The following is an 18,575-nucleotide window of genomic DNA, read 5'->3' as shown; positions in this document are numbered from 1 at the left end:
AAAAACAAAAGCAAGCAGAACTACCTCTGTGGACTGGCTCAACCCAGGGAAAGATTATGTCTCAAGTAATCTTTATAAGAACAAGAGCGGTTTAAAAAAAAAAATCACAAGAGCTATTTGAGTCAACACAGGTGATTATTGTCGGTTTAATTGTTATATCCCCCCAACAATAGCATAACTTGAATTTGGAGAGCTTAAAAATGTAAATTTCAAAACCTTCATCTTCGGATCAGGAGTCTGCAAGCCGCAGCCTCAGGCCAAATCCAGCAGCTGTGCGGTTCTGTAAGCTGTTTTATTGGAATGCATCCACACCCTCCACACTCTACTGCGGTTGAGACTGCTTTCACACCGGAACAGCAGAGTGACAGATCGGGACAGGTTAGATGACTATCAAAGCCTAAAATACGTATCCTTAGCAGCGAAAATGTGCGACCCACAAGAAAAGTCTGGCTCTTTGCGATGCAGAAGGGTCATTGGAGGATATTGGGTGTCCCAGGGCCCAGGCCCTTCTCTTCCCAGGCCTTGTGTGCCCTGGAGAACACTTTCAACAAAACAAACTCATGAAGTCAGAGTATTGGGGTAGATTGATACCGGCCTCTGTGTGGGCAGACAGGATGGAGGACTCCTGCCCTGAAGACAGGCTCCAAAGAACCAGCAACTGCCTGATGTTCGGCATCTCTCATGCCCCAAGTTCTGGGTACCACAGCACATGGAGTGGCAAGCTCCCCAAGTCAGATGACATCTCTCAGTGGCTGCCAACCTTCCTCTCCCCAGCCTCTCCATCCAGGCCTAAAGACTGCAGGTTACCTAATCAAAAACAGAGCTGGGATCTGGGGAGGGAGCCCAGAACAGGCTGAAGGAGAGCTCTGTGGATGCAGAGTGAGCATCCTGTCCATACAGGAGGACAGTGACCGGAGATAGAGTACAAGTGGGATTCAGCAGGTGAGGGAAACGGACACCGAAGCCAGGTGTCTCCCAAACAGAGACTGAGGAAGACAGAACTGTAAGAGCTAGCACTAGGTGGCAATTACAGAGCATGTGCATGAACTTACATGCAGTTATGACTGTGACTACACACATGAACGTAACGCGCACATGTGTTCGTTCCTTCTGCCCACTGAGAGCCCTGAAGCAGTAATGTGCAGCAGCAGAACAGAGTCCTCACTCAGATCTAGGCTTCTAACCATCATTTCCCACTAAAAAGAGTCAAGCATCTTCAGAGACAATCCCAGGGCTGGGCTGGGGAAATTCAAGATGATCCCCAAATACTTTGCTTTGTCAGGGTCCTCAATGAATGACAGGGACATGATTAAGAGGATGCAGAAGCCAGCTTGAGCTTTCCACTGGCCGAATCAGGGACAACCGGAGCATCAAATTAATGATGGCAATGGATTATAGCTTGCTAGATTAAAATGGGATTCCACAAGTATATAGTTTATACCAATAACTCGGTAAGTAAATGGAAAGTTTGATGAGGAGTGAGTGATAAATAGTTCCTAGGCACTGGCATGCAAAAGGTTTATTCGTTATGGAAGGGGGAACATAGTGAATGTGTAGGAGTCTGACAGACAGACAGACATGCCTTCCATCAACCAATCCAAGTGAACATTGGCATAGGACAAGTGGAAACCATGTGCCACTTGATGGGACACATTTGGCGGCGGGGGGCGGATGGGGGAGGTGTCATTTCTGGATATTCTGACCAAAGGTGCCCGGCCCTAGATTTAATCATAAAATACACCAGATAAACCCAAATTCAAAGCTACCCCAGTGTCAGGAGCATTGAGGAGCATTCCAAACTGAAAGGAATTAAAGAGACGGTGCCCTGGACTCTCCCTGGGCGAGGAGGGCACTGTGGATCGCTTTCTGGATCTTAAGTGGCATCTGTGCACTGAACGGTGGCACTGGGACTGTGTGAGCTCCATGAGTCTAGTGGGTGCTGGGAAGGACAGTTGCTGCTCTAGTAGTTGTTGGGAAGGACACTGGGGTCTGCACTTACGTCATAGGGTAGTCTGAACACACGGATGCTGAGTCCGTGGGTCTGGGCAGCCCTGGGATTTTGCCTACCTCATCTGCACCCGGTGATGCCCTACTGCTGGCCAGGGACCACACTGGACATGGGATCTGGGGAATTGGTGGAGAATATCTCTTGGCCCCAAACACCCTCCTCCCTGTTCCTTTCAGTGCCAGGCTCTAGTTTTCGTCTGGGAACAACTGCCTCCCATCTCTGTGCTTTGAGTCAAATGGTCCTCAACACAGGCCTGAAGCATATAACCCGGGTGAGCAAGCAATCCATCCTCTGGCCATTAGGAGAGGTTCCAGGCTAATTCTGAGACCCAGACAGTGGGATGCACCTCTGAGGCTTGCCTGGACTGGCACAACCTCTCTAAGCTGTTTCTAGAAGCTTCTTGAACTCCAATGCCAGTATCTCAGGTCCGGTCTTTTGCTCTCTAACTCCCAAAGGCATCAAGATCTTTTTGATTCCACCACAAAGCAACCATGTAAGCCGAGACAACTGAATATGTCTTTGCCTCAGGGACCTCACCTATAAAACAGGATGCTGCTTACATCCGTGGGTTGTTCTGAGAACAAGTGACGATAGCCACGTGCCACTGTACCTACCGTGGAGTAGATGCTCAATAAACTCTTAGTTGTTCAGCTTTGGGGTTTGGAGTCTGTGGATCCACACAGAGATAAGAAATAACGTCTCGCTAGTCTGTTTTAGACCACCTTCTGTAGTGGGAGCGGATCAACACAGGATATGAGGACTGGGAGAGATAAAGCTCAACATTTTTGCTATTAAAACACCATTCTCTCTGGGTTCCAGAAATTTCTGCATGGCCTGGCTACTCAATTTATATCTAAAGTGGGTTGCTTATATAAAGATATAACCAACGGAAATAAATGAGCAACATTGCGGGTGCACCAAGTCCCGGTTTTTTTCTCCCATCACAAGCCCAGGCCAGTGAGCAGAAATCCCTTTCAACTGTCTTTATTCTACTGCCATCCTGTGGCTGACCTGTGGCACTGCAGCGCCAAGGGGCGGATGCTGCTGAGCTCTGTGATCTTTGTCCTCAGGAGGGCTGCACAGGAGGCAGCCAGCCCTGGGAGAAGGGTCCCACCCAGCAGGAGCAAGCCTGGGTGAGCATCACCAGTCTTGAAGTGACTTCTGTTTGATGAACTTCAAGGACAGATAGTACAGGAACAGGAAGCCACCGCTGATGCCAATGACGATGAGGTAGATCGCATAGAGCGGGTGTGAGTTCAGGTCCATGACAGCCACCATCTGCGGACACGGACGCTTGGTGAGCTCCCAAGGATGCTGCGCCCTCAGCAGCCCTTGAATTGAGAATTCCCAGCCTCCACTGCTCACCTCGTCTCCAGAGACTGAGAAGGTGAAGTTGCCGATCTGCATCGTGTAAGGGTATCCGTTAAACTGGATCTGCATCAGCCCCGAGAAACACCACCGGAGGAAGGACAGCTTGGAAATCCACGAAGGTACTGAAGACAGCAAGAGCTTGGTTATCCGCACGCAAGGTCGCCGCTGCTGCCACCTCTCGCTGCCCTGCCTAAGTTTCCACCCACTCCCGGAGAGAGGGGCCATGCTGGCTGGGGCCAGGAGAAGAGTCCTCTGAGGACCAAGGGGCAAAAGAGATAAGGGGCAAAGGAGTAACGTCTGTGGCTGGGGACTGTGCTGGGGAGGCCAAGGAGGGCTGACCCACATGCTTGATCCCTACCAATTTCATAACCCCTCCAGTCATTTCATTATGCTGCGTATGCTCAGCCAGCCCCACACCAGAGACCCTGAGCCTGGGGAGCACTCTGCTGGGAGAGAAGGACCCTGAAACTGGGGAGCACCCTGCTGGGAGAGGAGGACTCTGACCCTGGGAAGCACTCTGCTGGGAGAGGAGGACTCTGACCCTAGGGAGCACTCTGCTGGGAGAGGAGGACCCTGACCCTGGGGAGCACTCTGTTGGGAGAGGAGGAGGACCCTGACCCTGGGGAGCACGCTGTTGGGAGAGGAGGAGGACCCTGACCCTGGGGAGCACTCTGTTGGGAGAGGAGGAGGATCCTGACCCTGGGGAGCACCCTGCTGGGAGAGGAGGACTTTGACCCTGGGGAGCACTCTGCTGGGAGAGGAGGAAGCTGCAAGCCCTGCCCACATGTCAGGAAAGGCTGGCTGAGGAGACAGTGATGGGCAATGGTGAATGCAGGAAAGAGGCCCCATAGGCTCCACAGAGAGAAGGTAGAGATGCTGGAGACTTCACAGGAGTTGGGGGTTCCATGGGGACAAGGAACATCAGGGAGCCAGTAGCTCTGAGAGGCTTTGAACACAGGAGGGACAGGAACTTGTCCCTCAGAAGGCTCACTCTGAGAAGGCCACCGAGAGACTAGACTATAACGGTGGCCCGGGGCTCAATGATGAGAGCCAGGGCTGTGATAAAGCCAAGGGATTATTTCAGGCCTGGATCACCGGTGGATGTGGTGAGGGAGGGAGTCGGGGTGACTTCTGGGTATGTGCGAAGGCTGCGAGGAAGCGTCGTCTACCCCACAGCCCGCAGCGCGGCTGGTAGAGGCATGGAGACACACCTAACCGATGAACTTCCACCTCTAGCTGAGGACTTAACCCAGCCATGGGGACCCTACAGGCGCTTGGTCAAGCAGAGGGGAGCAGGCCTCACCTATCCACAGGTTGTCCAGGTTTATCATGAAGCCCGCGGTGAGATAGAAGGAGTTGTAGAAGGCGTTGCAGAAAAAGGAGGACATGTGGAAGGTGGGCAGCATGGCGGAGGCAGCCAGGGCCATGGTCCTGCAGCAGAAGACCACCAGCCACAGAAGCATGAAGTGCAGGAAGAAGAGCTTGGCGACGGGCCGCAGGTTGGTCAACCAGTAGATGGGCATCCCGTAGATGATGACGTAGGCGCAGTGCTCGGGCAGTTCGCCCAGGACCTGCAAGGCACAGCCTTTGCTGGGGTATGGGGCCATCACCCGGGGCTGCTAATATCGGAAGGTGTTTTAAGGAGTGGCACCTCCTAGGATGCCAGTGTTCCTCCTGGGTGGAGGAGGAGGTGGCAGGTAAGACCGGCGAACCTGACCCCGGGCTTCCACTGCAGGACCATTTCAGAGCTGTGCTCCATGGAGGCAGCTGGTCTATGCTGTGCTGAGACCTGGCTCGATTCTCCACCCTTCCTGCCCAGACCTGGCAGCTGTGTGGCTTTATGAGAGTCAGAGATCCTCTCTGAGCCGCTTTTTGGAAATGCCTGCCTGGCTTGCTCAGCGGCTCTGGAGATGTAAAGAACCTCTCGGGGTCGCCCACTTCTTTCTCTCTTGGTTCTGGCTGCCCAGAAAAGTATCATTTTTGCTTCTCAGTCCCGGCCTTCCTGTGGGTCATTTAATGACTAGCAAGTCTCTGAGACTCTTCTAGAGGATTCGGTATCTGCAGCCGCAGATAATGCACAGCCGAGTGTTTCCACAGAACCCTTCCCTGCAGTATCTGTACCACGCCCTGCCCCGCAACCCTTGCCCTCAGCCCTGACCTTGGCAAAGAAATATGGACCAGCACTATACAGCCCATCTTCCAGCTCGTGGTACAGCATCGATCTTTCCGAATGACCTAAAGATGGGGGAGGAGAAGGAAACGAAAGAGTGAGAATCATCTAGAGTATTACTGACGCTGCGCCTGAGGATGTCATTCATCTCTCGTAATACCATTGAAAGCGGTGATATGAAGATGGTGTGTTTATTCAATGGCAAAACCCTTGTCCAGCATGCACAAAGTTATAGGTTCAATCCCCGGCACTGGAGGAGGGGAGTGGTTACACTTTCTAAATTTGTTCATATGCTTTGTTAATTGTAGGCACGGTGAAGCCTTTCCAGGTGTTCCACAGGCTCTCCAGGTATTGCAGCAGGTCGCTGCCAAGCATACATCCTGTTTGGATGGGAACAACTAAGACTCCATGATTTGCCTTCATTGCATGTTCCTATTAATGTGCAAACTTAAAACAATTGCCTCATTTGTCACACAAGCATGATGAAATGTTCCCATAAAGCCACTGTCCCAAGGTGCTGGGAGAGACACAGGGGTCAGCCTCAGACCAGCACAGGGGGAGGAGGCTGAAGTCCCCCGTCTAGCTGCTGATGTTCCTGTGTCCAGCTGCCCCACAGCCCGGCTGAGGAGAGCAGGTGACACTCACATTTGGAGACGACATCCAGAATGACGTTGAAAGGTATAAGTGCTCCTATCATGAACAGGAGGGCTGATGTGTCCACGAAGGAGAGTGGCTTGACGTCATAGCCATAGTAAAGGAACCCAATAATGAGGGACATCAGGCAGGCTTCCGCCCCGTGGATGAGCAGGGTGGGCAGGTCTCGGAAGTCATTGGAAATCTGACGACTTTTAAGAAGAAAAAGAAAAAAGAAGCGTCAAAGGAACAAACAAAACTTTATGGCCTTAGGGATGTCATATCATTGCCAGAAACCTTATGTCCTCAAATGTAAAATGTGGGCTGTAATACCCACCATCAAATGTCTATGACAAGTAAGAAAACTGGCAGGGTGGGTACTGAATATACGATTATTGTTTGGGGGTGTCTTTCTTGTTTGGGTTTTCAGTCAGGGTCGGTTGTTAGAAAGCCCAGGATGGCCTCGAACTTGAGATCCCCTTGCCTCATCTCCTCCCCATTTCTGGCATTTCAGACATGCACCACCACACAGCGAATGATTACTTTTTATCATCAGTGATGAGTTTGCTTGCAGGGAAAAAATCAGATATATCGTAAAGATGGTGGCCACAGTGTGTCTCATAATGGTGAACGCTCCCAAATAAAGACACCATCCAAATAGACTGGACTAAATGGCTAAGCCACAGAACTCTAATCGGAGAGGAGCAGAGCACAGCTCTTGGTTTGAATAGCTGGCTCCTAAACAATACATGAGCCTGCTCCCATGTCTCTGTCCGAGCAGACCCCCCAGAAAGATGGGTGTGGCGGGTGTACCTAGCTTGCATTGAGCGTGGTACAGTAGGAACACTGCCCTTCCCGGGTCTGAGTTTCTTACATGGCTGTTTCCATAATGATTGCCACTAACATGATTTTCTTTTTGTTTCGAGATTAAGATTATCAGGAGCGATCCATGTCACGGGAGGGCTAGACTGGTCCTAGGGATGCTGGCTTTCAAACAATTTCACCGTTTGCTCCCTCCCTTGAATTCCCCTTGGGTAGGGAATGGTTTACTTTGATACTCAGAGGCATGAGGGAGCAGGGAGACAAAAAAAAAAAAAAAAAACAAGAGACATTTACCGAATCAGGGTGGTAAACTGTTGTATCATCCCGGGCGGCTTCACTGCAGTCCCACAGTCCACATCCTGTGGGAGGGTCTGGCTTCTGGGAAACAGTGTGTAGTCAAGTTAGGGGGGCCCACCACAGGGGGCGTCCCACTCAGGCAGTAGACCCATTGTACCTGACTGCATAGGTACCCGCGTGGAGTTCCTTTGTCTCGGCTTTCCACAGGAAGTCATCGAAGCCTTGCACTTTTTCTAGAAACAGGGCTGCAAGTGACCGAGCCTTTTCCATGGTGGCCACTTCCTGTTCTTTGCTGCGCCTGTCAATGCTAGTCAAGTCCACTGGAAGCAGAAGGTGCAGGGTCATAGGCCACGAGGTCCCTGGCAGCTCTCCCCACCCTCTGAGAAGGCACTATGAGGCAGTGGTCAGAGCAGAGAGGCAGAGAGACCTGGTTCCCTTGCTCTGCCTCATCTGACCATATAGGCAGATGCCATAGATCAGGAAGTGGCCAATAGCAGAGGCCCTGGCTCCAGCCCCTCAACCCCACCCCCAGACTCATCCCAGGGGTATTCCTAGAGCGGGCAGCTGCCCTCAGGGCCGGGTGCCTCATCATAGGCATATGATAGTTCTAACTCCAGCTGTATATCTATTTGCCTGTCACTGTGAATTTATAATTTGACCTTCCAAGTGGCCAGGGTGCTGGGGACCAGCCAAGTACAGTGCTCACACTGCCCATGCTAAGCTTTGCCCCAGGAGGGTCTAGGGCAGCCTACCCACTTGGGGAGCCAGGTCACTGGGAGAGCGACCTTCTGAATCTGAGAAAATGCCACCCTGCATGTGGCAGTCCCAGCCTGCAGCCCTCCCCTCCCTCCAATGTCCCTGCAATGCCAGAAAGAGCCAGGTCCACCAGTCACAGCCAGGACCGTCCTGTCCCCCGGAAGACTCCAGGACTCTGCACAGCTGGGGTCTCCTCTTCACCATTTCCCCCTTCCGCATTCATTGTCCATCACAAGATGACATTGAGGGACATAGGAGCCACATAGGTTCCCTCGGTGCAGGCTACAGCTCAAATACCACGTTTGCTGGGCACCCTGGGCTCCAATTGAGCAGCTCCTGCATCCTAGACTAACGACAGCTACCTGCCTCCAGCCTAGTAGACAAGGACCCTATCCCTATTCTCCCCAAACAATAACAGAAGAAGAAGTCTTCAAGTCTCCCAGTGGGCACCGTGGGAGGTTTGGGGCAGCCCTCCCAGGCTCACTTCAAACTTCCCCTGGTATCCCGGTTGGCAGCTGTCCTCTGCCCCCTTATCTGAGGACATTGGACAGAGCGTGACACATGGGCAGGAAGTCAGCAGCATGGCAAACAGAGCATGGGGAGGAGAGGTGACCTCTGTGGCAGTTCACAGAGCACATGAGTTCGAAGGGCAGGGCAGGGAGCCAGGAGCATGGCCTTTCCTCCTGGGTAGCTGGGGACGCTGGGATGACCGTGTGGGTGGCATGGCTGAGGACCAGGTACACCTGTGGGAGCTCTGGTTCTGCCCCTACAGCCATGCTAGAGCATAGGAGGCAGGGGGTGAGGTTCCTCAGGTAATACACAGAGACAGAGCTGACTTTGGAGATACCATGAGGGTGGGCACTTTGCCATCCTGAGAAGAACCTGGGGTTCTTGGTCACCTAGGGGACTGGCTAGAGCTGCTGCTTCCCCAAGCTCTGGTACAGTTGGTCACCTGTTCAGCACCCAGGCTATTATTCCTCAGCACTCTTGAGGGGCGGTTTATAGGCTGGTGTCCTGAAAAGGCTATTGCTCCCCGTGAATGAAGAGGTTCATAGTGTTCTTCATAGACTATTGAGTGCCTGGGACCCCCAAGAAAGGTAAGGCAGTGACCAATCAGGCAGTCTGTCCCTGGTCCTGCTCTGGGCCCCTCTTCCTATGTTATCTGCCTCTGCGGACCACAAGGGTGCGTGCGTGTGTGTGTGTGTGTGTGTGTGTGTGTGTGTGTGTGTGTGTGTGTATGTAGTTTCCTGCAGACTGCATGAAGACCACAACTGTACAACCTGATCCAAGACTTCCTGGATTATGGCCCCACCCCACCCATCTGTAAACTTCTACCTATTCCTAACCTGTGCTGCACAGAGGGGCAGTTTGTCAGAAGATTGCTGTATTCATTCACACGTTGCATTTGATCCTGGAAAGCTGACCAGTTTCCCCCTTTGCATGCTACCACTCTGTCCCGGCTCCTCCTCCCCTGAGGCACATGTAACAGTGTCTCCCTTACATCTTTCCAGTAAGTATTTCCCGTGTTTTTAATTTTGTTCGTTTGTTTTTGTTTTCCTCTGTTTGGCTTCGGGCAAATGGCTGTGCACCAGGTTGCAGGCCCCCCTGGCCTGGCTCACTCACCGTAGAAGTCGGCGGGGTTGCTATAGCGAGGACAAGGGTAGCCGATCTCTGTGAAGTACTGCACCATGTGATGCGCGGCCCCCAGGTAGATCGGGGTGCCAGATGTCATCAGAAGGACCAGGTCAAACAGCCTGAAGATGTCAGAGCGGGGCTGGTGGAGGGAGATGAGCACCAGCCTGTTGCCTTTGGCCAGGCGGGACAACGTTCTCACCAGGTTGTGGGCAGTGAAGCTGTCAAGGCCGGAAGTGGGTTCATCCAGAATAAGGATTCCTGGGGACATCGCAGGGTGAGCCCGATGACAGGCAGGATGCCGGATGCCGTCTCAGGCCCCCTCCCCTCAGGCTTCCAGCCCTTACCTGGGTTCCACAGCAGCTGCACCCCGATGCTCACTCTCCGGCGCTCGCCCCCGGACACCCCACGCACATATGTGTTACCCACGCGGGTGTTGGCACACTGCCTCAGCCGCAGCTCCGCAATCACGTCCTCTACCTGAGGGCGACAGGCTTAGCATACAGGCTTCCTCAGGAATATTTGCCCCCCTTGTTATGTCCCTGCAGAGCGCAGGTTGTCGATTGGTAACCAGACTGGGTACTAGAGGCCAGATAATTGCGCCCCCCCCCTCACATGAAGCACCCAAAAACCCCCACACAAATAAATACACACTTATCACCCACTTGACCAGGTCCGGGAAGGGAACCCATGGGCTAAGTACATTGGCGTGTAAGGTGGGTTGGTTAAATTCCAGCTTGGCTGGGTCTTCTGGCAAAGCAGGGTAGTCTCAGATCACCGAACGGCCAACTGGTTACCCTTTTGTCACGCTGGGCCTGAGAGAAGCTCCTGGGCAGGCGCATCTGGGCCACGAAAGCCAGGGTCTCTCTGACTGTCAGGTTGGGGAGCAGCTGGTCATTCTGGCGCACGTGGGCCACACTCTTCCTTATCAGCTGCGGCGTGCTGGGTTGCCCGTTGATCCAGATTTGTCCTGATTTCATCTTGCCACCATGGTCTCTGCCTGTGATCACGTCTAGGAGTGAGTCTCGCCCACAGCCTGCAAAGCCAGAGACATCCCTGAGGGCAGAGGTTCTGCGGGGCCAGCCTGCCTGCCAGCTACCGCTCCCCCCACCCCCCACCCCCCACCCACACACTCTCCAAGCACCAGGACTGCTGCTCTACAGAAGCAACCAAGCTCCGGGCAAACGGACACTGTTACTAGATTGCACAGGCCAGTCCAGCAGGTGCACCTTAGGTTTCTCTTCTACAGTTAACTTGAGTGATCAGGGACACACTGACAGAAGCGTGTCAGATAGAAGACTGGAGTCCCAGCTGCTACAAGCCTGCTGCATCTCTCCCCCCACCTCCCCCCCCCACTTCCGCCCCCACGCTGCAAACCAATGGCTTTCTCCCAAGCAAGGCTGGGGCTAATTACACCGCAAAGCATAGCATTCTTTTTTTCTTTTTTTGGCTGAAAAAAAAAAAAAAAAAAACCCTTGGCAGCATCTCATCTTTCATCCTCATTTTGGCTCCAAAGTGGCTTTGTGGAAATGACTAATTTGGAACGTTCATAGCCTGTCTTTGAAGAATTCAAAACTACATCGTATCATGGCGATAGTGGCACATGCCTTTAATTCCAGCACTTGGGAGGCAGAGGGCCGTGGATCTTTGAGTTGGAGGCCATCCTGGTCTGCAGAGCAAACTCCAGGACAATCAGGGCTATGCAGAGAAACCCTGCCTCAAGAAACAAACAAACACAAAACCCCCCAAAACTACAACCTACTTTGAGAAATATAAGGGAAAAATAACAGGTGAGTAATAAATCGGATGTCATTTTCAAGCATAGCCTAATGCGTAGTCTCCAAATGTACCTATAGCCCTTTCTCATTTTTAAAATCAGTGTCTTTTTTTCCTCTGCCTTAAAAAAAGGGAAAATTATTTCTTCATTCACTTCCGAACAACATATTAATGTGTATTAATTTGGAGAAGAGAACATCATATTGGATCTAGTCTCCAAAAGCATTTCATGAGGTTTTCATTCCTAGAACTAATTTCATGGTTGTTGTTTTGTGACAGGGTCTCACTGTGTAGCCCTGGCTGTCCTGAAACTCACTCTGTAGACCAGGCTAGCTCAAATACAGAGATCTGCGTGACTCTGTCTCCTAAGTGCTGGAATTAAAGGCATGTCACACCACCACCTGGCACTCCTATGACTATTTAAACTGTGATGTGAACCTGCCTCAAGCTTGGCAAACACCCTCCCATCACTGAGCTGGAGACATTCCGCCTGGGTCTCCCAGGAAAGGTTTGGGTTTCCTCACAGTGGGGTCTTTTATGGAATTAATAGCTTTTCTTTTTCTTTTGTAAACAAGGCAAATGCCTATAGACAGTATATGACAAGTCCTCCTTGGCATATGTCACATGCTGCCTGCAAAATCCAAGAGCCCAGAGGCCTTTACATGTGATCTTCTTGCTCACTGTCCAGGGGCTTGGAGTGGGAGCAGCTTGTCGGCTACCTGCTGTGTGTGCCCTATTTAGGCTTCCTGAAAAGTTCGATTGAACGAAACATCCCCAAGAGGAACCAGAGAGAGAAGCCTCAGCCCTGCTCCCTGTTCAGCCTCAGACATTGACTCCAGGCTCTGTGGCGAGGGCAGGGGCCTGTGCCAGCATTTCCAGGCACCAGGGGATTCCCAGTCAGAGGGCAGGAAGATCATATTTCCTAAGCAAAACTGTGGCAAAAGACAGAGGCCGCCTTTCCAGCAGAGGGTGCCTGGTGCATTAGAGCAAATGTTCTCTGAAGAGTCATGGCACTCAAGAGCTTTATAATGTGGCTGCCGTCGCCTCACAAGGGACTTGGTTCATTGGAAAATCCTTCTGTATGGTTGATTCTACAGAACAAAGTAAATGCTTGGAGCTCATTTTTTTTAGAATCTTTTAAAAATTATTATTATGGCTAGTATGCAGATTCATATTCTCTGTGTGCGACACTAATGAAAGTACTTAAAGTCACTGGAAACATAATGCATAAATCCTTCTAAGAAAGGTTCAACAATTTCAGTCAAGTGATCTAGAGGCCAAGCAATGCGCAGCCTGAAGCTGGATATTATTCAATGTGATTCCTGCTCAGGCTCTCTGAACTTCATCCTTCCTTACGAAAAATCAGGATGCTGCTGGCAAGAGTGTCATACAGACCAGGGACGCTGCTGGCTAGAGCGTCATAGACCAAGTAGTCACCAATATTCGGAGTAATGACCCGTGTGTCTCCTGGATGCCCAAAGAAGACAGATGCAAGAAAAGCTACCAGACACGATAAGTCAAAATACCTTTCTCTCTCTTGTTTAGAACAGCACCACAGGGTCAGGGCCAGGGTGAGAGGAGCTGAATGAGTGTGCATGTTGTTTCAGTTACAAAGTGCGTTTGCATAGCGTAGCTTATTTGATCTTTGGTTAGACAAGTAAACAACTCTATCAGAAGAGTGTAAAAGTTTGGAACAGATGTTCAAAGTGTTGAGTAATCTTTCCTCCTGGAAATGATTAATTAAAAAGTATAAAGTACTCTCTCTAATACCGTGTAAAGGAGTCCCAGGAAACCAATCACAAATGCAAGACCCAAGTCTAGTTAAATTGGGTCTTTAGGAGACTCACTAGGCTTTTTTGGTTTAGTGTTCTCACCTGTCCAATGAACGTGTGTGCGTGCGTGTGCGTGTGCGTGTGTGTACATGCATGCACACAAAGAACACTCTAGAAGTATGGAGGACTAGGAGATTTGAAAATCTTCCTAAATTGCTTCCAGACAGGAAGGGAGTAAGGCAGAATGTAATAAGGAAAATGTACTGTTCTCCAAGCCCCTCACACCTGTGAGGTTCTGTAACCTCAGATTTGACCTGTGAAAGTGGTTGCCTGAGACACCCCCAAGGATCTGGCTCTTTGCAGGTGGTTGAAGGTTATATGCTAGGACTGTGGAAGTGTCAATGGTGTCGGGGCCCTGCCGAGTCATTGTCTGTCCATGACCTGAGTCTGGCTGTGGAGGAACATCATGTTCTGAAGCTGCCTGTGTATTGTCTTAGTCCAGTGTTAACAGGAGGCGGACACCATGACTGCAGCTTCAGGTGGGTTACAGTCACACTCAGGTTCACAACAGCAGCAACACCCAGGAGTCAGTGGGTGCAGGAGGTGACATTTGAGCCTATGTCTGTCTGTGTTCTCAGCCACTCTGCCGTATTACTCTGTCCCAGAGTTCTGCAAGCAGGACCCATGACTGAAGGCTGTTCTGTGTCTGAGGGGAGAAAAGTCATTGCCCACGACTGTCTCTGTTGGTACCTGAGCTGCCTATGATGGCCAGCATCTGCCCACTCCTCACTTTGAAGCTCAGATTCTGGATGCCCAGATCACAGGAGTCTTGGTTGCTGTGAGACCTCCAAGGGATCTTGAACTGAGCCAGCTGCTCAAACCAAGGCACCTGAGAGGCGATGTCCACCTGTGGGGAAATGTTAGCAGAGTCCTTGGGAAGTTGAATGGTTCAGAGGGCTTCAACAGCTTCTGTTCAGCTCTCCTGCGTCTTGTATAACTCCTCTCTCAGGGGACACCCTGCTTCCAAGACATGATAGGTCTTGAGGCACCCAGATACTACCAAACATGGCAGTGAGGCCCCACCATCCGGTTCAAGTCTAGAGTTAAGAGGACCAGAAAGCATGTGAACCAGCAGAAAAACAGTAAGTGTTTGCCTCCTGCAAGGCATGACAGTGATCACTGTCCATCATTTATCTCATCTACCGTTCACTGCAAGCATATGGCGTTGGTACTACCAGCGTGTTTTACAGACCAAGTTCAAAGCAATTAAGGAATTGACTCAAGCTCACACATTTTACAGTGTGTGGCAGAGCAGATGTTCCAAAGCAGCTCGTTCCTTTACTCTAGTCCACACCCACAAAAAGGCCGGCTTGGTGCTCTGCAGTTCGCCATCCCACCTGGGCAGCAGGCAGTCTACCCCTGGGGAACGGGGGGATGGGAGTCACTTAATTCTGACAAGGGCATTCCTGAGACCCTCCCATGGTGGCCTTTTCACTCAGGGTGTTTTATCTGCATAAACACAGTTTATAAAAATAGACCATATATAGGTAGATAGATAGATGATACATAGATAGATAATAGGTAGATAGATAGATAGATGATAGGTAGATAGATAGATGATAGATAAATAGATAGATGATAGATAGGTAGATAGATGATATATATATATATATATATATAGATAGATAGATACAAAGATAGATAGATAGACAGACAGGCAGATAGATAGATGTAAAAGGATATAATTTCAATAAACCCTGTCGTTTAGTTAAGAGCCTGTTGTTAGCTTCCTAATTTTGGTAATTACAATGTCGTTCACAAGATGTTGACTTTGAAGGAAGCAGACAGGGTATGTGGAAGCACTGTGTTTTGCTATGCGTGTTTTCTACAGGTATGTATGTGCACATGTGGGTGCAAACTGCACCTTGCACCTATGTGTGTGGAGGCCAGAGGTGGATGGTGCTGTCTTCCACAACTGTTTTCTACCTGACTTTTGAGACCTGGTCTCTTGCTGAACCTGGAACAATTGAAGGAGATCGATGGGTCCACTTGGCTCTGGGACTGCAGACATGGGCCACCCAGATCTTCTTCTGTGGGTTCTGGAGATCTGAGCTCAGGCCCTCACACTCCTGCCTCAGGCACTTTATTGAGAGGACCACCACCCCAGCCCCTTTGATATCTATCTGCCTATCCGTCTATCATCTATCTATCATCTATCTATCTATCATCTATCTATCTATCTATCTATCTATCTATCTATCTATCATCTGTTTATCTGTCTATCATCTATCTATCATCTATCTGTCTATCATCTATCTACTATCTATAATATGCTTACATATATCACATATAATAGCACATATACAATATAGCTATATCATATATACATTATATACAAACACACACATATTATGTATATATGATAAACACACACATATATGCTTAGAGTGATTTCAAATTTTAAAGTTATGAGTTCCAGAGACATTCCCCACAGGCCTTCATGGTGAACCTTAACATCTTCCCAGGGGGTTCCACCCCTCCCCCACCTCTCGCTGCAGGTGAGCTTGCACCAGGGTAGACAGAGTTTTGTCCCTGGGGTCAGACTTACAGAGTGGGCTCACCCTTCCTTCCCCCGAATATTCCGCACACTCTTCTCCCCTCAGCTCAGGCGTGTGCCCCTACCTGGTAGGTGAGATCTCTGACCTCCAGAGTGTTGGACTGGCCACTGTAGGTGAAGTACAGGCTGTTGTCACTTTCAGAGGAGAACAAGCTGTCCTGGAGGCCCTGCTGGGAGACCTGACAGGTGAGGGGCCCCTTCAGAGGCAGATGAGGACACAGAAGACAGAGGAGGGGGCCTGAGCGGCACAGGCAGCCGCGGGCAGTGAGGTCGAGATCCCACACTGACAGGAGGTGGGATCGTGCAGGCGGCACCTCAGGGCTCTGAGAAGAACAGGAACACTGATGGGGGTACATCTCCTTCCAGGAGGGCAGCTGCAGCCTCAGAGACCCTCAGCCTCGGGCTCATGCACCTGAATCCACAGTTTAAGAAGAATGCCTCTCCAGACTCCAGTGGGCAGCCAGTAAAGCCATCTCAGACTTTCACTTCCCGTACCTGGCCTAATATCACCTACTGCCAAATAGACACACCATGAGAGAGGGACAGACATCAGCGAGTTGACCCAGAGTATCTGCGAAGATGTCACCCATCTTATGTTGATAAGGGGTTTTGGGACACAAAGCCCTTGAATATCCTTTGGGTGACATTTCAGAGGAAGCCCTCATCACCACAATGGCTACGCTTCTGTAATTGTTGAGGTGGCATATATATGAATTTTCTGTGTGATCGTTTAATACACGTATTCAACGTGTAATGGCCAAACGGGGTGCTCAGCACCTCCCTCTCCTTTACCATTTTTCATTTCTTCACGTTGGAAATCATCACATTCTTCTCTTCTGGTCGTCTATACTGAAATTTTAAAAAAATTTTAAATTTTATTTTGTGTGTGTGTGAGTGTTTGCCTGTGTGTATATATGTGCACCACATATGTGCCTGGTACCCTCAGAGGTCAAAAGAGGTCATTGGGTCCTCTGGACCTGGAGTTATAAACCATCCTGTGTGTGATGGGACCTGAACCCGGGTCCTCTGCAAGAGCAGCAAGTGCTCTTAACATCTGAGCCATCTCTCCAGCCTCGTTCTCTGATGTTTATATATAAAATAATAATAATAGTGTAAACTATGATCACCCCAGTGCACTTCAGAGCATGGCCTCCCATCTCATTTTAATGTCCAATATCTGACCGCCCTCCACCCCCTCACCTACCACTTCTGCACTTGTAATATGATTCTGCTCTCTCTGCAGGAGAGCTGGAGTGGGATTGCCTTTTGGTTTTTCGGTGTTGGGTAACCAAATCCATGGCGTGAAGCATGCTAGGCCAAGCACTGGAGGGACAGAGCCACATCCCCAGTCCCTAGGTTTTCTTGTTTTTAAATCAATTATCTTTGGGAGAGGTCTTAGTGGATTTATATCAGACAGGAATTAGTCCTAAAGATGCTTCTGCAGACACGAAGTTTCTGCTGGATTCAGGGGCGGGGCGGCTGCTGAGGGGGCAGTGCTAGGCATTTTGTGTCTGGTGTGTTGGTGGTGAGTTCTCAAGTTACTGTGCTGTTGTGACTTGGGGGACAGGAAGATCCCGGGGTTTCGAGGGACAGAGGACAGAGGGATGCAGTTGAGCAGTTCCTAGCTGGCTACTCTGAGTTCCCCGAGCCCTTGGACCCCAGCCACACAGACAACTCAGCTTCCAGAAAAAAAAAAAAAAAATTCATGTCTGGCTTGTGGATGACTTCTGCTCCATTTTTAAATATTTTCCTTGGCACCCAGGAAGGATTTGTTAGACTCTTCCTGAGGTTTTGACAAATTCTCTATATTTTTCAAATACTTAAATATCTACTCAGCTGACACTTTAATCAGTGTGACTGTCAGAACATCATTTGAATTTGTGACAGGTGACACCCTAAAAAGCGAAAGCGGGTTTATTTGTAGGTAACCAGTGCGGCACCTTCAGGGCTACAGTGTAATGACACCTCCTAGTAACTTCTGGTTCAATTCCCGAGTCAGAAGCGCAGAGAAGTACGGAATTTCAGGGGCCACAAAAAGGGAGAAATGTGCGGAGGACTGTGGCCGGCTGGGACAAAAAGGGTAAGTCTCTGGCCCAAGGCACACGCCTGGCCCTCTATTGACACCTCTAAACATTATCTCACCTGTCTCTACCGAGGCCCAGGCTTTCCTATCCCTGTTCCTGTGGACCACCGGCCCTGCCGCCCTGATACTCCATGCCAGAACTCCCTGCATAGACAGCCCTGATCTCATCCCTCTTCCCAGGCCATCTTTCTGAGTATGGGTGGTGCTGCTTAAGGGGCACGCTCCAAGGCTATAGGAGCAACTGTCTCTAGGAGGCCTGGCTAGAATGTGGGTGAGAAGAATGTGTGGCCTCTGTATGAGTTCCGTGTGGAGTGTGAGACGCTGGGTGGGCAGAAAAGGGGGTGGGTGTGGCATGGACCAGAAACCAGCTCCTCAGGAAGCCTTCCGTTTTCCAAATGTACGTGCGGAAGCGAGAAGGTGGAAACCACTGGGCAATATTTAGCTGGACCGAACAGCTTTTAAGTATGGACGCACAGGGCACGTCAGTCTCACTGTTTTTATCCAAGCCTCCACGGTTGTCAGTGGCAGACCACCACGGGGCATCTACAATAACAGAACCAAGAGGAGGAGGGACTTGTAAGTGGCAGGCCCCCAGCACACTTTGGGATTCTGACAGTTCTTTGCCTCTTTAACTATGG

General features: G+C 50.4%; 1 protein-coding gene across 3 annotated transcripts; it reads right to left on the bottom strand.

Moving 5' to 3' along the window:
• Positions 1-158: 158 nt before the first annotated feature.
• Abcg8 (ATP binding cassette subfamily G member 8) lies at positions 159-14,144 on the bottom strand. Of its 3 annotated transcripts, XM_052746449.1 has the most exons (11): positions 13,988-14,144; positions 10,487-10,725; positions 10,037-10,169; positions 9,681-9,950; positions 7,459-7,621; positions 7,299-7,382; positions 6,195-6,394; positions 5,538-5,614; positions 4,683-4,950; positions 3,374-3,501; positions 159-3,286 (listed from the first exon to the last, which is right to left on the bottom strand). In XM_052746449.1, exons 1-11 carry the CDS (start codon positions 14,010-14,012, stop codon positions 3,149-3,151), a joined length of 1,725 nt encoding a protein of 574 aa, XP_052602409.1. In that variant the 5' UTR covers positions 14,013-14,144; the 3' UTR covers positions 159-3,148. The 3 variants fall into 3 exon arrangements, with proteins under 3 accessions (XP_052602409.1, XP_052602410.1, XP_052602408.1); XM_052746450.1 differs by having other exon boundaries at positions 159-3,501; XM_052746448.1 differs by lacking the exon at positions 13,988-14,144 and adding an exon at positions 10,919-11,014 and having other exon boundaries at positions 159-3,501.
• Positions 14,145-18,575: the final 4,431 nt, after the last annotated feature.

Source organism: Peromyscus californicus, unplaced genomic scaffold (genome assembly GCF_007827085.1).
Source record: "Peromyscus californicus insignis strain IS unplaced genomic scaffold, ASM782708v3 Scaffold_1__1_contigs__length_55948999, whole genome shotgun sequence".
In the NCBI taxonomy this organism is placed as follows: domain Eukaryota; kingdom Metazoa; phylum Chordata; class Mammalia; order Rodentia; family Cricetidae; genus Peromyscus; species Peromyscus californicus.
This window is presented reverse-complemented; position numbering and strand designations above follow the sequence as displayed.

What these genes read in the sequence shown, in the direction of transcription:
- Abcg8 (XM_052746450.1), bottom strand. Translation starts at nt 14,012, where the DNA reads ATGCTGGCCATCATAGGCAGCTCAG. An exon ending in GCGGGTACCTATGCAGTCAG is followed by an intron (nt 7,383 to 7,458) that starts GTACAATGGGTC and finishes ACTGTTTCCCAG; the next exon opens with AAGCCAGACCCTCCCACAGG. An exon ending in TCTGGATGTCGTCTCCAAAT is followed by an intron (nt 5,615 to 6,194) that starts GTGAGTGTCACC and finishes CCCCATCTTTAG; the next exon opens with GTCATTCGGAAAGATCGATG.